General features: G+C 46.3%; 2 protein-coding genes across 2 annotated transcripts in view; one reads left to right on the top strand and one right to left on the bottom strand.

Annotated features, from left to right (window-relative positions):
- The first annotated feature begins 2,748 nt into the window (after positions 1-2,748).
- On the top strand, positions 2,749-5,118 carry LOC141474516 (carbohydrate sulfotransferase 9-like). Its single transcript, XM_074162454.1, has 2 exons — positions 2,749-2,848; positions 4,307-5,118. Exons 1-2 carry the CDS (start codon positions 2,749-2,751, stop codon positions 5,116-5,118), a joined length of 912 nt encoding a protein of 303 aa, XP_074018555.1.
- A 1,586-nt stretch (positions 5,119-6,704) lies between these two features.
- XDH (xanthine dehydrogenase) overlaps positions 6,705-22,500 on the bottom strand; it is a 52,978-nt gene continuing 37,182 nt past the window's right edge. Inside the window, exons 25-37 of the mRNA XM_074144417.1 lie at positions 21,832-21,918; positions 21,163-21,354; positions 20,532-20,677; positions 19,902-19,983; positions 19,222-19,317; positions 18,398-18,526; positions 17,300-17,374; positions 16,403-16,455; positions 15,162-15,276; positions 14,435-14,500; positions 12,545-12,733; positions 11,180-11,347; positions 6,705-10,221 (exon numbers count right to left, since the gene is read on the bottom strand). Of these exons, the coding sequence (XP_074000518.1) occupies positions 10,171-10,221; positions 11,180-11,347; positions 12,545-12,733; positions 14,435-14,500; positions 15,162-15,276; positions 16,403-16,455; positions 17,300-17,374; positions 18,398-18,526; positions 19,222-19,317; positions 19,902-19,983; positions 20,532-20,677; positions 21,163-21,354; positions 21,832-21,918 (1,449 nt within the window). The 3' untranslated portion in view covers positions 6,705-10,170. The remainder of the gene's footprint in view (positions 10,222-11,179; positions 11,348-12,544; positions 12,734-14,434; positions 14,501-15,161; positions 15,277-16,402; positions 16,456-17,299; positions 17,375-18,397; positions 18,527-19,221; positions 19,318-19,901; positions 19,984-20,531; positions 20,678-21,162; positions 21,355-21,831; positions 21,919-22,500) is intronic.

Raw genomic sequence — 22,500 nt, 5'->3', positions numbered from 1 at the left:
CCACAAGCGCAGGCGGGCGCGAGGAGGAACAAGGAACAAGGAGGGGGGGGACCAGCGCCCGCGGGTCACGGTCACACAAGACAATACTTTGCAAAATTTGGAAATGTGGGAGGAATGTGGGAAGGCTGAGGACGAGGATGTTTATTAACATGTAAGAATATCTCCAAAGGGTTTGCGTCCTATGAGGGAAAAAAAGGGAGCCTGAGGCAAATCAGCTCGAGCCATCAGTGGGGCTAAATCTGGAAATCCGTATTCAGGCGATTCTATTGCTGGTTTAAGGAGAAAAAGGAATAGCTTTTTCTCACGTGGCCTTAAGAGTTTTCCTAAATTAGGTGAAGCTCCAAATGAATTCTCTAATTAATTCCCTTGTACAATTGCATTAAGCAGTAGGATACGAGTGCGCTTCCAACACCTGGCTCAGCCTCTGCTCCCGAAAAGGGCGCTGCCTCCCTACAGCACAGAGCAGGAAGCCTTTCTCTCCAAGAACCGCAGTCTCAGCCTTGTTCATGGCTTCTAAGCATCCGTGGAAGACGAGCAGGGAAAGCCCGGCAGTCAGTTTAAATTTAAAGGGTGTCCACAGACACTTAAGAAAACTTTTCAGAAAAAAAAAAAAAAAAAAGAAAAAAGAAAAAAAAGAAAACCTGGGGAAAAACATCACTTGCCCCCAGAAACAGCTGCTGCAAAGCGGCTGCTCCCCAAAACCAGCCCCAAGCAGCTCAGGAGAGGTTTTGTCCTGTTTATCAGTGTTCTCCTGATAAAATTTTGCAAGTGTTCTTTCCTTGCAATGCAGCACAAAGGTTTGGGGTTTTTTTCCCCACTATCTTTTTCTGCCCCTCAGACAGAGAACACCTCTTTGCCTTCGCTTTATGACCGTAAAATAAAAATGAACAGCATTTCTCCCTACCAGTTTCAGCTGCACTTTTTCTCACCAGTGCTGCGGTTGGGACAGTCCCTGCTGAAATGTCGTGTTTTAATGCAGGAAGGCACGTGCTGCTGCCACCTGCATATCTAAGGGAACTTGCAAAGTTCCTCCTGCCCTTTTACTTCTTAATCTTACTGCAGACTGTTAATAAAGAGAACCTCTTCGTCCTCAAGCCAGGTCCATTGGTGGCCAGATGGTCTCCTGCAGCAGCCCCTGCAGGGCTCTGCTGCCCAGGTGTGTGGCCAGGCCACGGATGCCTAAGAGCAGCTTTGGGGGCTGCAGAAAAGTGCATAACAAACATTTATTTTTGCTTAATATATATCCTTTAACTCAGGCACCCTCCTGCCCTAGGGCCCGTGGGGCTGGGAGGAGGAAGCGTGGCACTGCAGCTCCAAGTAAAAATGCGTATCTTCTGCCGGGAAGGGAAGCCAAAGGTGGCCATTCACCCCTGCCCCTCGACCTCAAGCTGCAGCCTGCTTTTCCTGGATTTGGGCGGGGGGGAACAGGTTGCAGGGACACGTGCAGTGGGGTCTGGCTGCAAGACCTGGACCTCCCCGCCTGGAGATCCCACCACCCAGACAAAACACATCCCTCTTGCTGAGAGACGGGAAGCATTTCACAGCCTTTCCCAGAGTCCAGCAGCTTTCCCAAGGCTCGGAGGAGACGCAGCAGGCTTTAAAAGTTACAAACGTGTCCACCACGGCCGTGAAAGTCGGTTCTTCAAACCGCAGTAGGGAAGCCTTGCCTACAGCCCAACTCCACCGCCCGGCCCCGGGGCCAGCAGAGGTTCCTCGGGCGCGGAGCACCCTCTGGTGGGAAAATCATGGTTGTCCAAGCGAGAGCAAATCCACCCGTGGCAAGTCGACAAGACTGGGCTCTGTCGAGACCTCCTGGGAGGTGGGTTTCCACCGCAGAGGGTTGTTTCACTGGCAGGCCCCCATGCCACACAGCCCCGATCTGTGCACCCAGCGTGGCTGCTTGCTCCCCCCGAGCTTCGAGGCAACCATCCCTTCTCCTTTGGCCACCATAGCCCCTCGTGGCTGCAGGGTCCTTCAGCCAGACCGTGTCCCTGCCCATGGCCTGGCTGCTGGAGGGACGCTGCTGGCACCAGGCAGCAACTCTCACCACAAAAAAGCAATTTGTAAAATAATCACACCCTACTTTTGAAGTCTTTGTAGCCCTCATAACCTTGGGGCTGGACAGGAACAGGTCACACTCCCCAGGCCACTGGAGTTCCCTTTGCCTTGCTCCTCACAGTTGTCACACTCCCCAGTTGGGCTGTGGCTCCTTGGAGAAGAGAAGGAGCAGCACGTCCACCCCCCTTTTTTTCATATAATGGGGCCTCTGCTCTGCCTGGGGTCTCACAAAACAAGAAGCAGTCACAAATTTTAAGCAGCCCTCGGCAAAAAAGGGCACAGGCAGCAGTTCAGCGCTTCCAGCCCCTGCTTACTCACGGACCCACCACAAGACACTGGATGTGTCCCATCCCATCACCTCCTCTACCCCAGCTTCTACCTTAAAAGAGCCACCAGCGCCACAGAGGCAGGACCCACAGCCCAGTACTCACTTGTTCAGCCCAGACATTGATTAAAAGGCAGGTTTTGCCTCAAAAGTTCCCATTGTAAACATGGAGGAGGAGGCACCTTTTGTGCCTCAGGCCGTTCCCCTGCCCCTGGCCCAGCTGCTGCCCAACCAAGTGCTTTAACCCAGCTCTGGGTGTGTTTCTTCTTAAATAAACACGGGAGGTTCCCCAACACCTCCCAGCGGGTCCCCACCTGCCAGCCGGGACGGTGTCCGGCTCCCAGCGCCACAGCAGCACCTGGGAAATGCGTTTCCTTCCACGTCTCCTCATCTCGGCTGCCCTGGCCATCGTCACCTTCCTCAGCTGGAGGCTGCTTCTCCGGAGCCCAGCCACCGGCCAAGAAGGTAAGGACTGGGCCCCACAGAGGTTCTGTGTGGCTGACAGAGGTTCTTCTGTGTCTGTACCGTGGGAGGAATGAGCTACAGGGGTTTTTTGGAGGTTCTTGGTGGGATTTGCCGCCTAGGGCACAGAACAAACCATTTGCACAGCCCTAAGGAAAGGATAAGCTGGAGCCCTGCAGCTTGATGTCCTTAGTGGGGTCATTGATCTCAGGCGTGGTGGGGAAACCCAGGTGTCAGACTGCTGGAAGTAACTCCCAAAACCTTTGCTGGGAAGGGTGAGATGCTGTGGGGGAGGCAGGAGGGAGCAGGGGCACCGGTGATTAATGCCTCTTTTGCCTAAAAAACGCATCCCTCCTTTCTAGTCCCGGTCAATCCAGGGTAAAATCGTGGTGAGATTTTGCAGAAGTTGTTGGTCCGGGGCTGGGCGAGTCGAAGAGCAGCCCAGGGTTGCTTCAGGCTCCGGCTGCGTTTCTTTCCTGCGTTTTCTTTTCCTTGTTTTAACTGCACTTCTGCTCCCCGGATCAGTGGGAAATGTTTAACTTCCCAAGGACCCGGGAGAAACCCTCAAACCAAGTGTCTCCCCAGGGCTGCCAAATGCCTGCGCTGAGCAGATGAGGCAGACACGTGCCTCTCCTAAAAATAAAACAAAATAAAATAAAATAACCAGGCAGGCATTCATCCTCTGCGTTCAAACCTCTTCACATCAGAAGTAAGAAGATAAAAGTAAGAAGCAAAGCGGAGATTTGAGAAATTAAACCGACTTTCAGAGACTCTTTTTATTTGCTTTTGCCTTTTATAGCTGCTTTGTTGTCTTCTCGCTTCTATTTGCTTTTTGCTTTGTATTTGCTTTTTCCTTTTTATCTACAGGCGAAAAAATTTACTTATGGAAGTGATGCAAGAAGTTATGCCATTTGGATTGCTAAACCGCCCTGAGCCATTAAGAATAACCTCTTGCTTTCACATATGTCTGATAGCTGATGATAACCAATTAACCAGATGCAAAAGGGTCTGCAGGGAGTCGTGTATTTGTAGCTACAAACCAATTTACTACCCCCTCCGCCTCTCAGACTATTTCTGATGCTTTTTGGTAAACTCACCTCAGTTAAGCTCGGTCAAAAGCGAGGAGTTAAAAGCAAAAATATTAGGATTTAGTGGAGAACAGGGTCCGTGGCACAAAGCTATGGTCAAGATCAGTGCTCAGAAAGAGCGGTTTGGGGAAAGTGGGGTCTGGGTGTCCATGTGCTCACAGGGAGAGAAACTCATTTCCCAGCAAAACCAAGCTCTTCACCAGGCAGGGCTGGTGTCACCTCTCCTACCCATCTTCTTTGTTCATCCCACATCCTTTCCACACTGGAATAGCTGGAGAAAAGCCTGCCACAGCACCCTGCACTGGGCTGCTGGCTCAGGGCAGAGGTCCACTATGGGCTTTCCTCACTACCATCTCCAAACGGTGTTTCACAGGTGACCTGGTCCCCAGGGCGGAGGAGGGCTTCACTTTGACGTTGGACACCTTCCTTCACCTTCAGCAGCTCAGGAAGAAGAGACTGAGAGCTTTCTGTGGCCCATCAGGCAAAGTCGCCACGCTGCCAAGGAGCCAGGAGGAGAGAGCCCACCTCCTCTCGAGCTTGAGGGTAAGCACCAAGCTGGACCTCCTCTACTGCCAAGTGCCCTCGACAGGGACAGAGGAATGGCAGCAGTTTCTGAAGAAACTAGAGGAGAAGGAAAACGTGACGCTGCCACTTCCCTACCCTCGTCAGCACGTTCCAGAGAGGCAGCTGAGTAAGTTCAACCTGACAGAGATCGAGGCCATTTTGGAGTCTTACACCAAAGTGCTGTTTGTCAGGGACCCCTTCCAGAGGCTGATCTCCGCCTTTATGCAGGGCATGGGAAGCAGCCCTTCCTTCAGCAGCTTCGTTCAGGATGTTTTAGCCAGTGGACAGCACAACGCCAGCGCGACTTGGAAACCCCTCGTTAGCCTCTGCCGGCCCTGTCTTGTCCAGTATGACTATGTGGTGGTATTTGGGTTCCTCAGGCAGGAGCTGAGTCATCTGCTGCGGCGGGCTGGGCTGCCGGCGGACAACCTCCTCCCTGAGTTCACCGACAGCGAGGTGCGGTGGACCTACAGCTGGTTATCGGAGCAGATGTTCAGTGAGCTGTCCCTCCAGCAGAAGAAGCAACTGTCTCGTTTCTACCATTGGGACCTTTCTGCTTTCCCGTTTTCTAGCAGTTTGCTGACGGGCCTCCTCAGCACCCCAAAGACCTGGGAGAAATAACCCAGGCTGGAGACTCTGTTTCGGAGAGCATTAATCCAAATGCAAAGTTCTTCAAGATACCAGCTGGGTCACGGGCAGACCCTTGTTCCACAGATTCATGTTGCACTCATCCACGACACAGCTCCAGAAGGCACACAGGGAGCTGAGACAGACTTCTGCCAGGGATGGGGTACCAAGGCTCTTCACCTGGCTGAAGAGGACTTAAATACTGAAGGAGAAGGCACTAGAGAAACGCATGGTGTTGGGGCTTGGGAAACGGCATGAATGGAACTGTGATGGGGTAAACGGCTCTCAGCAGACCTAGCGTTTTGGGGGAGGTTGGTTTGGACCCACTGCAAACCATGCTGGCACCCTCACACGTGCTGCCTTTTCATATTCTGGGCTGCCTTTGGAGCCAAGAGGTTTGGCAATGGCTTCTTCGTGACAAACCTCCCCACAGAGATAGAAGAATACCCCCAAAGCAGCATGTTGCCTAACGTCTGTCCACTCTGCACGAGTAGGTGAAATATGACACAGGCTGGCAGACCCTCACAGGGAACCACCGGTGGTGTTTCCAATCCTTCATGCTCTGGGAAGGCCTGGCCCATCTTTTGGTCATGTCTGTTCTGTGTGAACTGTTCCTGGTTTATGACCACACATCTCCTAAAGAGAGCCCCAGGGATGTGACATGATGCTTGGCTCCGTTTGCAAGCTTTGAGTGAGGTTCCCCCCTTTAGAAGCTGACTCAAATGGACAAAGCCCAGCTTTCACCCGTACTCATGAGTATATAGCAGTCTCAACCAGGTACCAGCAACGTCATGCAGCCAGCCAGCCTTCCACCTTGTCTCAGCAGGTGGTGGGCTCAACAGAGATGGCTAGAATCATAGAATGGTTTGGGTTGGAAGGGACCTTAATGATCACCCAGTTCCAACCCCCCTGCCATGGGCAGAGACACCTCCCACTAGACCAGGTTGCTCAAAGCCCCATCCAGCCTGGCCTTGAACACCTCCAGGGATGGGGCAGCCACAGCTTCTCTGGGCAGCCTGCACCAGTGTCTCACCACCCCCACAGGAAAGAATTTCTTCCTGAGATCTCATCTAAATCTTCCCTCTTTCAGTTTAAAACTGTTACCCCTCATCCTATTGCTCCACTCCCTGATAGAGTCCCTTCCCCCTCTCTCCTGTGGTCCTTTTAGGTACTGGAAGGCCATTATAAGGTCTCCCTGGAGCCTTCTCCAGGCTGAAGACCCCCAACTCTCTCAGCCTGTCTTCATAGCAGAGGTGCTCCAGCCTTCTGACCATCCTTGTGGCCCTCCACTGGACCCTTTCTAACAGGTCCATGTCCTTCCTGTGTTGAGGACTCCAGAGCTGGACACACTACTCCAGATGGGGTCTCACCAGAGCAGAGTAGAGGGGCAGAATCGCCTCCCTCAACCTGGTCTGTCTGGCTGGTAGCCCGGAGCAACCACCTGCCCTCTCCCAGCCTTGGCCACTGAGCTGATCTGCCTCACAGCCTCTGGGAAGGATCCATCCTTGACAAACACCAAGGGCAAGCTGAAGGTGTCCAGCTTTCAAATCATGAGACTTTTACCAAAACACACCAGTTTCCAGACTATTTTTAGCTTTATTTTGCAATGTTGTGACATTCACAGAAAATTCTGCATACATTCGTGTGTCAGAGACGCTGATTTGACAATGCTCATTAAAGAACGACAGTGAAAGACGTTGATTAGAACTGACCTAAAACTATTAACGAAAACTTGGCCTCCCTCTCTCATCAAGGGACATGCGATTAATAGCATTAAGACACCAGATCAGGTAGTCTCCTTTCACCCTCCCACAAAATATCCAGCTACAGCAAATCTATTAAGTGCTGTTATTGTGCGTAATACTTCACAGTTTAGCAAGATGGCGTAGTTCCTCTTCTGAGGACACAGTTCTCGAAGGACAGAAGCGGCAAATCTCCAATTCTAGGTAACATTAGAGCCATGCATCCATGCCGGATTCCAGTAAAAAGCACTAGGAAGGGAACATTTTTCTCTTCATAAGTATCTTTGCCTTCTTCAGCCGTTGCAAGCTGAAACCCCAAACAGCAACATGTGCGTGAAGAGACCTGACACAGCACCTTGCGGAGCGAGACTGGAGCAGGAGAGCTGTTCTCAGACAGCTTTGTAGCTCAGACCATTTTAAGCCAGGCTACACTATATTAGCAGCATCATCTCCTCCTCCCAACCCTTCCCTGAGGCATCTGGCACTTTGTTCCATGGGAGAGCAACGTATGAAATGTTAAGGCACCGAGGGGTGAAATGAAAATCTCAGCTTCATGTTCCTCAGGCTCCCTGTTCCAGGTATTATCATAGAATCGTAGGATGGTTTGGGTTGGAAGGGGCCTTAAAGATCATCGAGTTCCAACTCCCTGCCATGGGCAGGGACACCTCCCACTAGACCAGGTTGCTCAAAGCCCCATCCAGCCTGGCCCTGAAAATGAGATGTTGATCTCTCTGTAAATTCCTGTCAGTCCCTAAGCTTCCTTTTTTCCTACGCCCTCGAAACTAGTTTCTGTAATTACTTTGTAACCCAAACTTTATACCCTCACTGCTCCCCCCTGTTCCCCTCAGGTGTTTGATATCATCTACGTTCATTTCCAGTGTACCCCCCTAAAAGGAAGATGTTTCCTCCTTCCGTGAGCCAGTGGCTGTGGAAGGGGAATAAGAGGGCTCTGAGGTGAGGTGGGGTGGGCTTGAGGGCAAGGGCTGGTGCCTGGGGAACGCTGGATCCCTGATGCTGCAGCAAAAATTGCTCCACAGGCTAAGGTCTGCACTGAACCAGCCCGTTCTGACCACTGCATATACACACAACTTGGCAAATATACATCAAATCAATGTCCAGAGCGAATAACGAAAGCGAGACTTGACAAACTTAGTTTAAAAACACTTCACCTGGCCAGGCAGTCACAGCAGCTCTCTGAGGCACCGCAAACCCATTCTGAAATGATGAAAAAGGTGCTCCCAGAAGCACAGGGGATAAAGAGCATTTGCTCATCCCGTCACCAGCATCCCCTCATGTCCCAGGACTCTCAGAGGGAGCAGCCCCTTGTGAACGCTGGTGGCTTTCCCATGAGATGATGCTGAGAGCTCCTTGGTATCACACTCTCCGCCCGCAGCTGCCCGTGTTCCCTAATAACACACGTTGTGTTCCCTTTGCACTTCTCAGCCTGGCTTGAATGAGCATGTCCGGTGATCCCATGAGGTCGAATCCCATAGGAACAGTGCCGATACCCATCTACCTTACTTTGTATTTTGTTTCCCTTTCTCCACATTCAAAAATAGGAATACACAGGCTCCAACAGCTGTTCTTGCACACAAATAATCACATTTTCTTCTCTAAGAGATTTTTTTTTTTTTTACATATTGCCAACTTCCAGGAGAAAAAAATGTGTTCTTACCAGTACCTGAGAGCTTCAGAAACACCAATAGCATATTTCAATTAATAAAACAATTACACAGCAAGCCCAGCAGGCACAAAATACTCTCTGCAACTCACATATACAAATGCCCTTTTTCCAGCTGGTAGAACTACAGCATTTTAAGCTGAGAAATAAATCTACACATTTCCAAACTATATGCCCTGGAGTGCTTTAAAAAATATTTCAAACTGTGCGTACATTGTTAAGTCCTAAGATGGAGGCCAATTTTAAGCAGGATGCGCGTGAGCAAAATTTTATATAAGGCAATGGAGTTACATCCTCTTGCACCATTTTTTTTGATGGCCCTAGGAGTGCAAAAATAGGAAAAGGACATTTTCATGAAGCTGTGGGCCAGAGAAATGGATAAATGTTTGCACGTGATGAGCAGGTACAGTACGTGGCTGCCATCATCTACAGATAACACGATGCTACAGCTGTTAAAACTGACAGCGACAAAACCCATGAAGAAGGATGCCCAGCCTTAAATCCAACATGAAAAATGCATTGAACTCAAAAGGCATGAGGTCATCATAAAGTCAGCACGTTTTTCAGACAAGCAGTCCCTGTAGCAAAATGTACCCATTCTCTTCCGTTCAGCAAAACTAAGAGTTGTCTTGAAAAGAGGGTTGGGCCATAGCACGACAGCAAGGGATTGACCCCAGAGGGCACCCAGAGCTCACTAATCCCCTGCTGTGTCTGTCCCAGCCCCATCCCTTGCCTGGGCTAGTATAAATTGCCTCCGGAACAAAGATGAGTAACTTTCTCTGTTACTCCAAGGTCGTTTCTCAGATGCCCTCTCCTATTTAAAAGATTGAGGAAAGATGTGGAGGTACAGGGGGAAAAAGGCTGAACATGTCAAATGAATCAGCATCTTGCTGGAGGTCCTCTTGGTATCTCTAGTTTTTGTTTTTAATCAGAGAAGACAAGGTGTCATGGGAACTAAAAGTTCATTAAAGCCCTGGTGTTGACAAAGCAGTCCTCATTTAACTTAGGAAAAATTAGCTATTGGTCACATTTTAGTGTTTTCCTCTGAATCGCTTTTGTTACATAGATAAGACCATCATCATTAGCTAATGTCAAAATTCCTCTTCATCTTCCTCTAGTGTACACCCCACTTTGTGTGCAGAGGGGACACAACAGGGTCCAGCCCTCAGTGCCTCTCATGCCTTCCCCCATCTCAGCTAGAGGACTGTTTGGGTTCAATGCATTTAAGTGTTTCTTGGCAGAGCATCACAACATGATCCATCTTTTCCCCATAGTAGGAAGAAAAACAACAACCAACCACCCTGCCATTTCATACTGGCTGGTAATAAGCGTGTCTCCCATCCTTGCAGCAATTTTAAATGAAACGTGTAAGATTTTCAATTACACCTTGATAACATCACCTTCCACTTACTCTTCATTTGAATTTGCATCACAGCTATAATCTGGCAGCAATTCCCTCTCCTAGAGAAAACAATGATTGGACAATTAAACGTGAAAGCTCCACGAATCAGTGGATGAGCCACATGAACACAGATTGTTTTTTCCATTATAGTCCTACTGCCTTATGGTCCCTCTGTTGTAAGCTCAGTTTCATGAGGAGAGTTTGCTCCTCAGACTTCCCTTTCACGCACGCACAGACCATGGCTTAAAGGTGCCTGGCTCAGCAGAAGGGCACTGTAAAGAGAAGAAGAAAATAAAAAATAAATTAGCAACAGCAGCAACAAATGAGCATCCTGGCCTGGGTTTGGCACACCCCACTCTGCTCCCATTGAGGTAGGCGACTTCGTACTGTTGAAGGTCCAAGCTCATATCCCAGTCTTTCAAAACACAGAGATGTCTGTCTCATGGCCCTTCTATTAGAGGCTGTGCCTGGCTCTGGGTGAAGGCCCGATGATCAACAGTTTGTGCAAGTTCTCAAAGCCGTTTCCGAGCTCTTCTCCCCAGAGAGCGATGAAAGCATTGGGTGAGAAGGACTAAGATACCCAGGTTTTGCTGTTAACCACAGTGGGGTTTAAACCAACGAAAACACAGCTGTATTTCCTGAGCCAGAGGAATCAGCAGGGCTCTGCACGGGACCCACTCCTATGCAGCCCTGTTACAACACAGTGACAGAGGAGGTGACAGTGACAGGGTTAAATCCTGCACTTCCTCATATCCTGCCCACAGCCTCTAAGGAGACTCCTGTGATCATAACACTCAGCAGAAGTGAGCACCCTCAGGAATACTTTCCTCTCCCTCCCTCCTTGAGAGACACTGCTAAATCACAGAGTGGAACTACAAGATACGTTAGTGGTGGTGACCCCCTAAGAGATGATGGTCAGGAGGATCAGGACAAGAAGTCAGTGCACTTGTTCTACAAACAGCACCTGGAGGATCGAGGGATGAACCGCAGCTTCAGTCATACTTTATGGCAGCCCTTCCTACAATGGGAGCCCTGGGAATGCTGGTCTGTGGATTCATGTCTCATTTGGTGGCATATTAAGTAGGGGATAATACCCACAAAATAAACACCAGCTGCTTAAGTAGGGCCACATCCTGCCCTAATCACAGACCTGGGCCACCGTGACCAGCACACTGACTCCATGTGGTCTAGGCTGGCCAGGGAGCAGACTATGAAACCAGAAGCTGTTACCATTTTGGTGAAGGTGTCCACACAAGCATTGCGGATCCTCTCTGGGGTGGCAGGGCTGTCCAGCCTGAATGCTTCAGTCAGGCCAGACTCCTTTCTCGCTGCGTAGATGGCATCTTTAATGGCATAAAACACTGAGGCAGACAGGAACAGAGGTGGCTCTCCCACAGCCTAGACAGAACAAAAGCAAGAGTGAGGCTGCAGCCCAAAAACAGTCCTGGCACCAGAAAGCATAATAAGGTTAAGAGAAAGATGACCAAGCCCTATGTGACAATCGGGAACAGTTCTCTTTCCTCATTCCTTCTTTGTAACTTCTCAGTCTCCCAGATGTGGTCAGGAAGAGGGAGGCCAAGCCAAAACAGCCCCTCGCCTTCCAGATGTGAACATCAGTCTGCAAGATGTGAACAGTGAGGAAACACCAAGCTAAAGCAGCCTCCAGTCTGTCAGGTGTGATCAATGAGGAAAGACTAAGCTAAAACAACCCCTAGTCCACTTAAAGAAGAGACAGTAGGAAAACATAAGCTTTCTAACACGGCAAGGCTGTTAAAAAGGAAAAAGGAACTTAACCCATTCCCACTACCTTCTGGATAGCGCTAAACCTGCAGGAAAGGGAATTCAGATAAGGCACCAGTGAGCTGTCTAGGCAGAGAGCATGATGCTCCATCACTCAAGTATTATCTAGTACTGAGGCCCCTGCCAGCCCCTTTTTTCTTCATTCTGTCATCAGCACTAATCACCCAAATAGTTCTCCTCATTGATAAAGATGTTCCTGTGGATGGATGGAGAGGACAAGGGAAACAGTAAGGAGCCACGCCAGGCGTATACACATAAGGATGCTGGGTGGCCTCTCTAAATGCTCCATTAAACCATAAGTAAAGCAAATTCATTGATGCTGTACATCCAGCCCTGCTCTGTGCTGCCCTCACGAACTGCAGAGACCAGCACTGACTGCAGTGGAAACAGCTGAAGGGCACATGGATTAATAATAATCTTGGTATATCAGATCTGGGGGAATGACACTGCTGGAAATGTCATCTGCAGTGGTGGCTCTGGTGCCAGGGAAGGGCCACCAGCGAGCTGACATGCAGGGTGAGGCTGGCAGCCTTTGTTAGAGCAGAACTGGCACAGTCAAGCCACTTCAGTTCTCTCTAATGGACAACCAGGGCAGCAATGTGCAGGTTATTTCAGATTTTCCTAACTATAAAGGATAGTATATGTATTTCTGGTAAGGAATGGGAGACCATCCTGAGCACAGAATAAAGCCAGCATAATAAGATTAACTATTTAGACACATGCATCATTATTTTATCACACTCAGCTTCACAGAATTACAGAGCAGTAAGAGGCCTGCAGATCTGGCAGGCATACCTTGGATGAATACACCGCCTTGCTGTTTGGACAGTCACGGAGAAGAGACACATAGAATTCTGTTGGGATGTCTCCGAACGCTGGGATTTTGTACATCCCAGGCCCCCGAGTGTACAAGTTCCCTTCAGGAGAATAGCGCAGTTCCTCCATGGTGAAGAGCCCAAGGCCTTGGACAAAAGCTCCTTCAATCTACAAACACATCCAAACAAGGTTACATTTTTTTTCTGTTCTTCCCTGCGCGAGAACAAACAGTGATGATTTCCACCAGAGTTTGCAGCCCTCCCCTCCTGACTAATTTCCCACTTTTCATCTCTAAACCCTTGCCCCTTCTGCTGAGTACAGCTCAGCACCTCTGCACTACCCCCGTGTTCCCATATAGACACGGCCACGTTTCCCCAGCAGGTGAAGCAATTTACAAACACACGCAAACAGATAAGCTGTAAAGGCAGGACAGGAATTTTCTGATAAAATAAGGGGAAAAAAAAAAAAAACCAGTGCCAAAATATCGATTCCTTCATAGGCAGATTAACACTGAATGAGCTGTACTTGCTGATAATTCAAAGAACAAGAAGATTAGAAGAACTAAAGGCAAACATCTGATGACAAACTATTTTACGTTTTCTATTTCAGTATAAAAGCTTTCTTAAGTATTGTATATTCTCAGGTCACCAGCACAGACACCTGAAAAAACACACTCATATCCATTTAAGTACTAAAGACTTATTTGCATAATTTTTCTACTGTGAATTTTAGAAGAAAAAAAATAAATAAAAAAAGAAGGGGAGCAACTATGAATGGAGGATGTGCTTGAACAACCCTACATGAAGAAGCTCTGCTCTCTGTGCCCAAAGAGAGATCCAACAGGCAGCCCACCCTAAAGATGTGGCACAAACACTCATTAACCCAGCTCTGTGTACTTGTGTTCCTGCAGCTACTCGTGGAAGGACACAGGAAACTGAGATCTCTCCTTATAGCCTCTTTACTTGCAGACCCCAACCGGCAGGCTGCAAAGACCAAAAGGCTCCTGCTCCCCTTGGACACTTCAAAAAAAGAAGTCTCTTTCAGAAAAAAACGTGGCTTTTAAAAGAAGTTTCATTTTAACCATAGCAGAACTCTGCAACTCATGCTCTCCTGTAAACCTGCAGCAGTTTCACTGGAGTTACACTATATCAACATCTAGAGTTAGCAAGGGAGCTAGATAAGCACGTGCAAATGTCTAACAGTTCATCTCTTGGTATATCAAACAACCCTGCGTTTATTACCTTTATTTGCTGAGAGGTATAATTGTGGTTATTACTGCACAAAAATATGGAAGTAAGCTTGTCCTTGCCCAAGGAGTTTGCAAGCTGAGTGACTGGTCCAACTTCATATTGAGATCCCTACACAGCAGTAGCTGGAGCATAGAATCTACTACCCTAACTCTTTATTCACTGAAGAATTTTCACGGAATTAAACAGGACTTGATATTGACAGATAGGAGTATAAAAATCAAGTGTGGGATTTAGTCTCTCATGCCACATTGTAGAAACTAAGTCTGGGGTGAAGTTATTCCATCAGATAATACAGTATTATCTGGATTCATTCCTTAGGCAAGGAAGATGCTGAAAGGCATCAGTGTGGTGGTAACTGGGGAACATCCTGTAGTCGTAACATCCAAAGCAAAAAAACTCAAACCAAACAACAGGATATTTGCCTATATAATTCTGGGCCTATTGCATAGTTAAGTATAGGCCAAACTGGTTTTCATAGCTAGCCTAAAATGTCTCACTAGGTTTAAAATGCTCCATTTGCAAAGGCACAACCTGGAGAGGGATAATGGCTCATCTAGAAAAGCCCAAGAGTAGTGTGATCACTTTAATACGGTGGGAATAGCAATATTATTTCACTTACCTGCCCTATATCTATGGCTGGGTTCAGACTGGTACCAACATCCATAACAATGTCTGTGCGAATGTTCTAGAAGACAGCAATAAAAAATAAATCAGCACAGAGCATCAAACCTGGTACACCATAGTCCTGTAAGAGGAGGAGTAATGTAGCCAACCGCTACCCATGCCTGGCCAGTGTTCAACAATCTATCTCAGCTCAACTCTTCATATTGACTTTTAATCTCAGTTCATCCCTACAGTAAATCAAAGGAACTCACTGCAGCTTTCCCCAGAGATCCAATGGACCCAATTTATATTAGTTCCAAGCTGCCAGCATCCGTGCTCTGTCCCTGGGCATAACCAACTAGGTCAGATTCTGATGACTTTTTTTTTTCTTTTTTCTTTCTTTCTAAAAGTCTTCAGTGCTATTTTTAATGATTAACTCAATTCCAGTATGTTTTTGTTGTTTTGTGCTAACACAGTGCTGCTATCTCTCACTTAAGTAAATCCAATAACTTTTGCAATCATTCATTAAGCCTCCTAATATCCCCGCAAGGTAGATAATTATCGGTTTATTATACTTTACAGATTGTTGCACTGTGGAACAGAGGAGTTAAGAAATTTACTGAAGGTCACACCAGACCAATGGCAGAGCTGGGAACAGGCTGACACCCAGTGTTTGTTTTAACTCCCCTTGAGTGTTTCCTTCACCTGAACACATGGGGCTGTTTTCCTGCTGACCCCCTCACCTTGTGGTCGCCCGTCAGGCAGTCTATCTCAACCTCGGAACAGGCAACACCATAACTGAAGTAGCAGAACGGTTTCCCTTCATTCTTTTCAAAGTTATAGCCAACGTCAGGGATTCTTGATACAAAGGAAAACAAAACCGTGTTTCATGCCATGAGCAGGCACAATGAATACAAACACATTGCAACTTATCAAAATCCTTATTCACTTTTGTTTTATCCCTTCCGTCAAGCCCACACAGAAATGAAAGTTGTAAACAACCATAGAAATAGAAAAATAGAAACCCACTAAAGCTGCCCTGTAATCCAAAACCTGACTGAAACTATCAAACTATTTTAGCCATCTTTCTTTTCCCGTGAATCTCAGGGCTTGTGATGACTATTATGAACTCATTCCCACCAATCCAATGGCACATCTTTTGCTTTTAGGGTGCAGTTGAACATTTCTTGGAGGTCATTAAATTTCAGAGCATGACCAAGTTGAACCAGAAACTGGATTAAGCTAGGAACTGATTTTAAGCAAGTTCATGGCAAACTTTCTATCTGGCTAATCATACTTTATCTGAAAACTGATTTATTAAAATACCCACAGTTGCTTAGTTAGGAGAAAAAACACATTTCAGAGATGCAACAGAAATGAGCTCATATGGTATTTTAGTCCTAAATAGGCTCTTCTCATCACAGTGTTTAGTTTTTTATGTCAACCCTTCTGCCTCAAAGATGATGGATCTCTGTTTTCCTCCAGCAGTAAATCTGACTTTTTAAAGTGTCTCATTTCAGAACTGCACAAGAAACCAGCAAGAGTTTAAAGTGGGAGAATGAAATTGAAAACACTGGGTATCTGCTTACGCCACAACAGACAGGACACTGCTCCAGCCAACTGTCGTAAGTAGCTTTGCCCTCAAGGACAACCCCTGCCCCTTTTTTCTAGTGCAACTCAAAGTCACGAGGCTGACACAGAGCAGAGCCCCAGGCAAAGCTCCAATTTCATTTATGCCTCCTCAGACCTAGGTCAGCTAGAGTGAAGTTAGAGCTATTTCAGGTTTACATGAGTTCTGAACCTGGCCCCAAGAGCTGTGCTCCATCAGGAGCTGATTCTCCCCAACAAGGAAAGTGTTAACATTTCAAGGTAGGAAAGGGCATGCAGCCCTAAGTTAGAGCAGTGGCAGAGGGACAGGGGTTGTAAATCCTTCCAGAATTTCCCTGAATGCAATCACGCCTCTGCAGGGTGAATATTCACTCACCTATAAAACCCCGTGGCTGACAGGCTGACACAGCTCTCATAGGCAGCTGTAATCTGGAAAAGTGAACAAAAGTTTGAAAACAGTAATTGTCCAACCAGTCCCTGCAAAATAGCTACCCAGAACACATTTCCAGGAGAGCATGAATAGAAGGTGCAAAGTGATAGACAGCCGTCATGCCACCCAGCACCACCAGTGCCAAGGGAAACATCACGATGCAGCCAAATAGTCCCATCAGCAGCTACTGGGGGCAGAACTTGACCATTGGCAGAGGGATAAGGCTTGCTCCTGTTTGTTCAGTCTCAGCTACGGGTTAGACTTTCCACCTCAGAGACAAAGGTTAAACTGAGAGTCATCTTGACTTCAGTCAGGGTGAGGGAAACCCTATCCTGACTTCCAGATCACGAAAGTCAAAGCTCCTCTCAGGAAAAGAGCAGCTTGGGTCCGAAAATGGGCTGAGAGCCTTACAGCACACCCATCTCTTGCTACTGGAGGTAGAGAGATATTGCAGCCAAGGAGCCAACGAAAGGAGGTGGATGGCAGTTCAACAAAGAGTTGTCTTTGTCACAGAATCCCTTCACTCCAAATCGGATTTCTTCCAGTCCAGGACTGTAGCCTGTCTACAAAGATACATGTAACCACTCAAGGCTTTTATTTGTCATAGGCAAGACCCAGGATCTGGAGAAATCTCAGTATTAAAGTCAAAACTGATGTTTTGGGGATGACTTCTTGCAAGCTTTGTTTACTTCCCTTGCCAGATTTCTGTTTCACTGTCTTTGCTCAAATCTTTTGTCGTGAGACACAGAAGGCCTGAAGGATATACCTGCATATCCAGGGTTTGCCAATTAAAACAATCTCTGACAATGCCCACTTGTCTGGCGACAGATACAAACAGCTTACCCAGTCTTCCCAGGATCCTTTGGGATTAGACTGTTTGATTGGCTCCAGTCTTTTTATGATAGTCTGACACGCATTCTAAAAACAAAGGGGGAAAGAAGTGGTATTTTAAGATCTGAAAAGTTAGCTTACAGTATTAAAAGCCCTCTAAGAATTTCAAAGAACCTTTTGTTTAAATCAATATTGCCTTTAGGACTTTGGCAGGCATATCATAAAAAGGAACAAAGTTCACTAACAGATGTCTTGCTATATTGGAAGAAACATTGACTGAGAAGGATTTTAAAACAGATCAGCTGTGCTGATAGCAGAAGGGAATCCCAAATACAGCACAGAACTTTCCAGACCGCGATACAAAATATCAGGAGTCCACCCATTTATACAGTACCCAGTCATAGCAGGACACCTGAGCATATCTAGCAAGACGATTCTGTAACACTGAAAAAAAATAATAATAATATTCTTGCCAAAATTCAACCTACTCAGACAAGCTGTGCAGAGAATGTAAACAGCCTCATGCTTCTACTTCACAGGTTACGCTTTGCCTTTTCTTTAAACCTGAGAATGACCAGTACTAAATTCCTCTTTTCGATGGAAAAGTCACATACCCTGCAAATATATGCATCAGTAACTCCACCATGTCAGCAACAGTCATGACCATGCCCTTGCTGCAAAAGGATGTTTCTCTAAGTGTATCTACACTTGGAGGTCTTTGGTTCTGGAGCACAGCCCACAAACCATCTGCCACTGATATTTGCAGCACAATACATTTGTTATAGATAAGGCCGCATAAATTTCTAAGAAGGTAGCTATTTAAATAGATGGTTTGTTCTGTTCCTTTTGAGTAATCACAAACACTCCATTTCAGAACTACAAAAGGACTGAAGGAGAGTTTCAAACAACTTGAAGAAAAATCCAGTCATTCATCATCTCACACCGCCGGTAGTTATAGCAGGTAAAGAAGTTATGAGGTATCCTTAGCCTGGAATTGCCTTTTGATGACTGTGTTTTCCTTAAGCAATAGATAAATACACATTTACACACTTTTCATGTTCTGGAATCCCAGCTTATAACCCACTAGTTGAAATAACTCAGCTTCCATACATGGACGGCCATTCCATTGATGTCGGCGCTGACAGAGGCGGCTGTGGGGGAGGTATTTGGGACAGTGTTTGTGCTGGTCTCGCTGATGAAAATTTTGGAGGTGGGAATTCCCAGTGACCTGCTAGCGACCTGCAGAGCAAAAGGAAGCAATTGGTATGCAGCTCTTCTACATGAGCATTATCATTCATTGCTTACTGCTCGGATCCACACCACAACCTCTCCCCTCTCCCATCCTGAATTTCAGTTTTCTTGAAGACTCGGTTGATTCAGTGACGGAGAGCTTGAGAGAACATTGTTAAATTTGCCCTTCACTGACTGAATGTGTGCGAGCACACACATGTACACTTTTGCCACAATGACAGGCACACATCTCACTATTGTGAGACTGAATTCTGCTCTCAACATTTTTAAGAATCAGAGGACAAAGAGCCCTGTTAGATTTCCCTTTCATTTCCCTTCCAAAGCAATGTTGCTCCCTTAGGCCTTTTTAACTGTAAAGGCGTTAGTACACAGAGATAAACATGTTTGCAGTATGACTAATTTTTGTATAAAATATCTGTAAACTGCAGTTTTATGGGATGAAAAAAAATTGCCGGAGAAGCTAGATTGTGAGCATAACCTGCATTATCTACATAATAAGAGTTAAGGAGATGAAGATTCTAATTCTCATACTCAATTGTAATAACACTCCGGAGATCTAGGAGTGCTGCTGAAACAGGAATTAGTCATGATTTGTTACCTTACATATGCACATGGAAGTGTCTGAGGCAATGCTATAGAGTGAAAAAAATGTCTTATTTGGTTAAGTTCAAACTCATTGGTACCTGGATCATTTTGGTGTGAAGTCCTTGACCCATCTCAGTCCCACCATGTGAGAGTAACACAGAGCCATCTGTGTACACATGGACCAGAGCTCCAGCCTGTAACAGGGGACATTAATCCAAGAGTCATCATAATTGAGCTAGTGAAGTACTTGGCAGACTTCAGTTGCAAACTACAGAGAACAAATCGGGAATCCCATTTGTTCTTCAATATAATTAAAGCCACTAGTTTGCACCTGAGGTGAATTTGGTTTAGTGTCACCAACTCATTAGAAGTTCCAATGACATGGCAAACCTCAGTCAGTATTTTCAGCTCAGAAAGCAGGTGAAGTAACCCAAACCCCTTGAAACAGAAAGGCATCCTTCACCTGATCTAACACCACTGACAATCCATTAAGTCAGGTAAAACATAGGACCAGTGTTACAACTAAAGAGGAAGAAAGAACAGGCAGGGAAACTAACGCAACACAACACCATGAAAGCTTATCTTCATTGTGGCATCTTTTTGACAGTATAAACTGATGACTGTTGTGTTGCTCATTTTGGTTTGAAAAATGCGTGCTCTTTCTTAACTAATTTAGTACTTCTCTGAAAAGCTCTAGTTTAGTACAAATGGAGGAGGGCCTGGGGAAAAAAGCATAAATCTTGCTTCTTTCCTGAAAAGATGGATGACACTTACGGACCTGGTTCAGAAATGGGACAGTGAAGCTGATGCCAAATTTGGTAGGAATAATGCACATCCCTCTCTTCTTCCAGCGATTCTGCCTGCAGGGAGAGAGAGCATTCTTTGTATACTCATGTGGCTTTCATCGCAACTCAACACTATGCTTCCCTCTGACAGCTTGGGTATAAAAACAGAAATTACATACCTGAATGCAATATAGACTGAGTAATTTTTATGAAAGACTGGCTTTTTTTAATGGGTCCCAACAAGAAGAAATCCAAACTGAAGATGCTCCTCCAGGCATTATAGAAGCAATTGTCTGGACTCCTAACTATTCAGTTGAATATACAAGCCAACTAAAAAAGACTGTGAGGCAGTGGAAAGCCTTGATAGGCATCTGAAAAGTCTAGGTAGACTCAACAGACCCACCTCCTCCTCCAAAATCATGTCATGCCAAATCTGGTTCCTGCCTTATCTATGCTACCAGGCCACTGATAGAGGTTTCTTTCCACAGTGAGCCTGAAGGAATTTCAAAAAGAGAAATTCTTAGAAGTCACTCTGCAAATATACGGGCTTACTTCACAGTTAAGAGAATTTCAGAAGTAGGCAATAGGTATATCCAGTAAAAAGACATCTCCAAAACACCTACTTGTTGAATTCTTCAATTAGTTTCTTCCTGGCATGATAGCTAGAGCTCGACAGACATTCATCCCAGCATCTTCGTAGAGTAAATCCCTCCAGTTTTTGGTTAAAATGAGTCAGGTCTCCTTCATTATATAGATTGAGCTTCCGCACCTTCCCAAAGCGAAATATAAAGGACATGCCAAGTTTAATGCTTCAGTCTAGGTCTTTTTAACAGATGGCATCAAAAGCTTGTTGGTTCCTAGTTTTACTCCTCTGCTTAAACTACGGAACAACAGAATTAACAGATCCATTTATGGAAAATTGATGACTAAGACATTTAGGCTAGGAATTTTCAAGACAGACTGGGACTTAAGTATGTTGTTAGTAAGATTAAGATATCTAGTGCCTTTGGACTTTTTTTGAATATCTATCCTTAAAGCAGTTGTTACATAATTGAGGCTACTGAGGGAATTTAATGAAGCGGAAAATAATCCATGCTATAATGTGGCTGTCGTACCAGAAGTTTGAGATCCTGCTAAGGGCTTAGCAAAAAGAAAGCAAAAATTCATATGCTTAATTATTTTCTGTGGTTGTGTCCAGTTCTCAGAGCTTATTCAAAGGCAGCACCGCCCTGAAATGTGTCAGTGGATCTGTACCTCCTCAGGTGGCAGGCCACACTTCCGAGCAAGGTCGCTCATCCAGCACTCTGCAATCATCATTCCTTGGGGCCCTCCGAAGCCACGGAAGGCTGTGTTGGAAGGCAAGTTGGTCTTGCAAACAAAGCCCGCACTGCTGACACTGGGGATGTTGTAGGAGTTATCCAAATGTAACAGGGCTCTGTCTATAACCTGATGAAGAGAAGGAATGGAGGGGGATACATTTTACCTTCTTGCCCTTAGCGCTTGTGAACCCAATGTTAGCTTTAGCCAGTTGTTAACCAGCTTGTTGATTTAGGCACTCACTCTGCCCCCAATCAGCCTATTGACTTGGATGTTTCTTATTCCAAGGAACTAACTTTCCCCAAAGCTGGGGAACTATCAGCCATCTTGCATTGTGTAACAGGTTTCCCATTACAGCTCTGCGATGCAAAGCAAACTTTCTTGACCTTTTTGCTTAATCCAAGTTATTACAGCATCAATAAGAACTACGTAGCACAAGCCAAGACAGGTCAGTTGGCTCAGAGAGCAGCTGTAGAAGCTCCAAAAACCTATCAAGCTCTGTTTTCAGTCATGTCAGAGAGCAGGGTGTGCAAGCATGAAGTCAGAGCAAAAGGTTGCATAGGGAAACGTCTTCTGCCTCGTTAGCTACTAGAAAAATTTACTTACACCATAAGAGAGGTCCACAGAGTTGCCCCCATTGCTGTAGTATGACACCTCCAGACTCTTGACTCTTCCATTCTTCATGAAACCAACCTGTAAAGAGAGTGTCCTCAGTAACTCCCTTTCTACAAAAAGTTCTGTTTTGTGCTTCCCTCCAAAAACTGAATGGACCCCGTACAGGCAAAAAGGCTGACTGTTCTCTGCTGTAGCATAGGACAAGCACAGGCTGCAACTAAGGAAGCTTTCTAGTAAAGGGTCCATGTTTCCATCTTAATCTTGCTCCAGAGAACCCTTCTGAAATAAGTGCTGGCCACCTGTCACAGCCATACCTTCCTTAACAGGTTTTTGCTTTGAAAAGCAGAAGCAGTTAGATGAGGATTGAAGAGGAACAGAAGTTAACAAAACAAACAGTAGTACAATACTATAAACAAATGGGGGGCCATCTAAGAGCAATGTGATTATCAACAAGGGCAAAGTCTTGGTTGCAAGGAAGAAGGAAGTATTTATGCCGCGGTTGGAACCATCTGAGACAAAAGAACTTCTGCAGGACTTCAACAGGAAAAATGCTATAACCCGAACTCATAAGTCTCTTTCTCTCTCTCCCTCCTCTCCTCGGAGACAGAGGTGGGGAAGAGCATCTGTTGTTCATCTCAGTGACCAGTCCGGTCCAAACCA

Source organism: Numenius arquata, chromosome 2 (genome assembly GCF_964106895.1).
Source record: "Numenius arquata chromosome 2, bNumArq3.hap1.1, whole genome shotgun sequence".
Lineage (NCBI taxonomy): Eukaryota > Metazoa > Chordata > Aves > Charadriiformes > Scolopacidae > Numenius > Numenius arquata.
The sequence above is the reverse complement of the archived record's forward strand: the minus strand, read 5'-3'. Positions and strand labels throughout refer to the sequence as shown.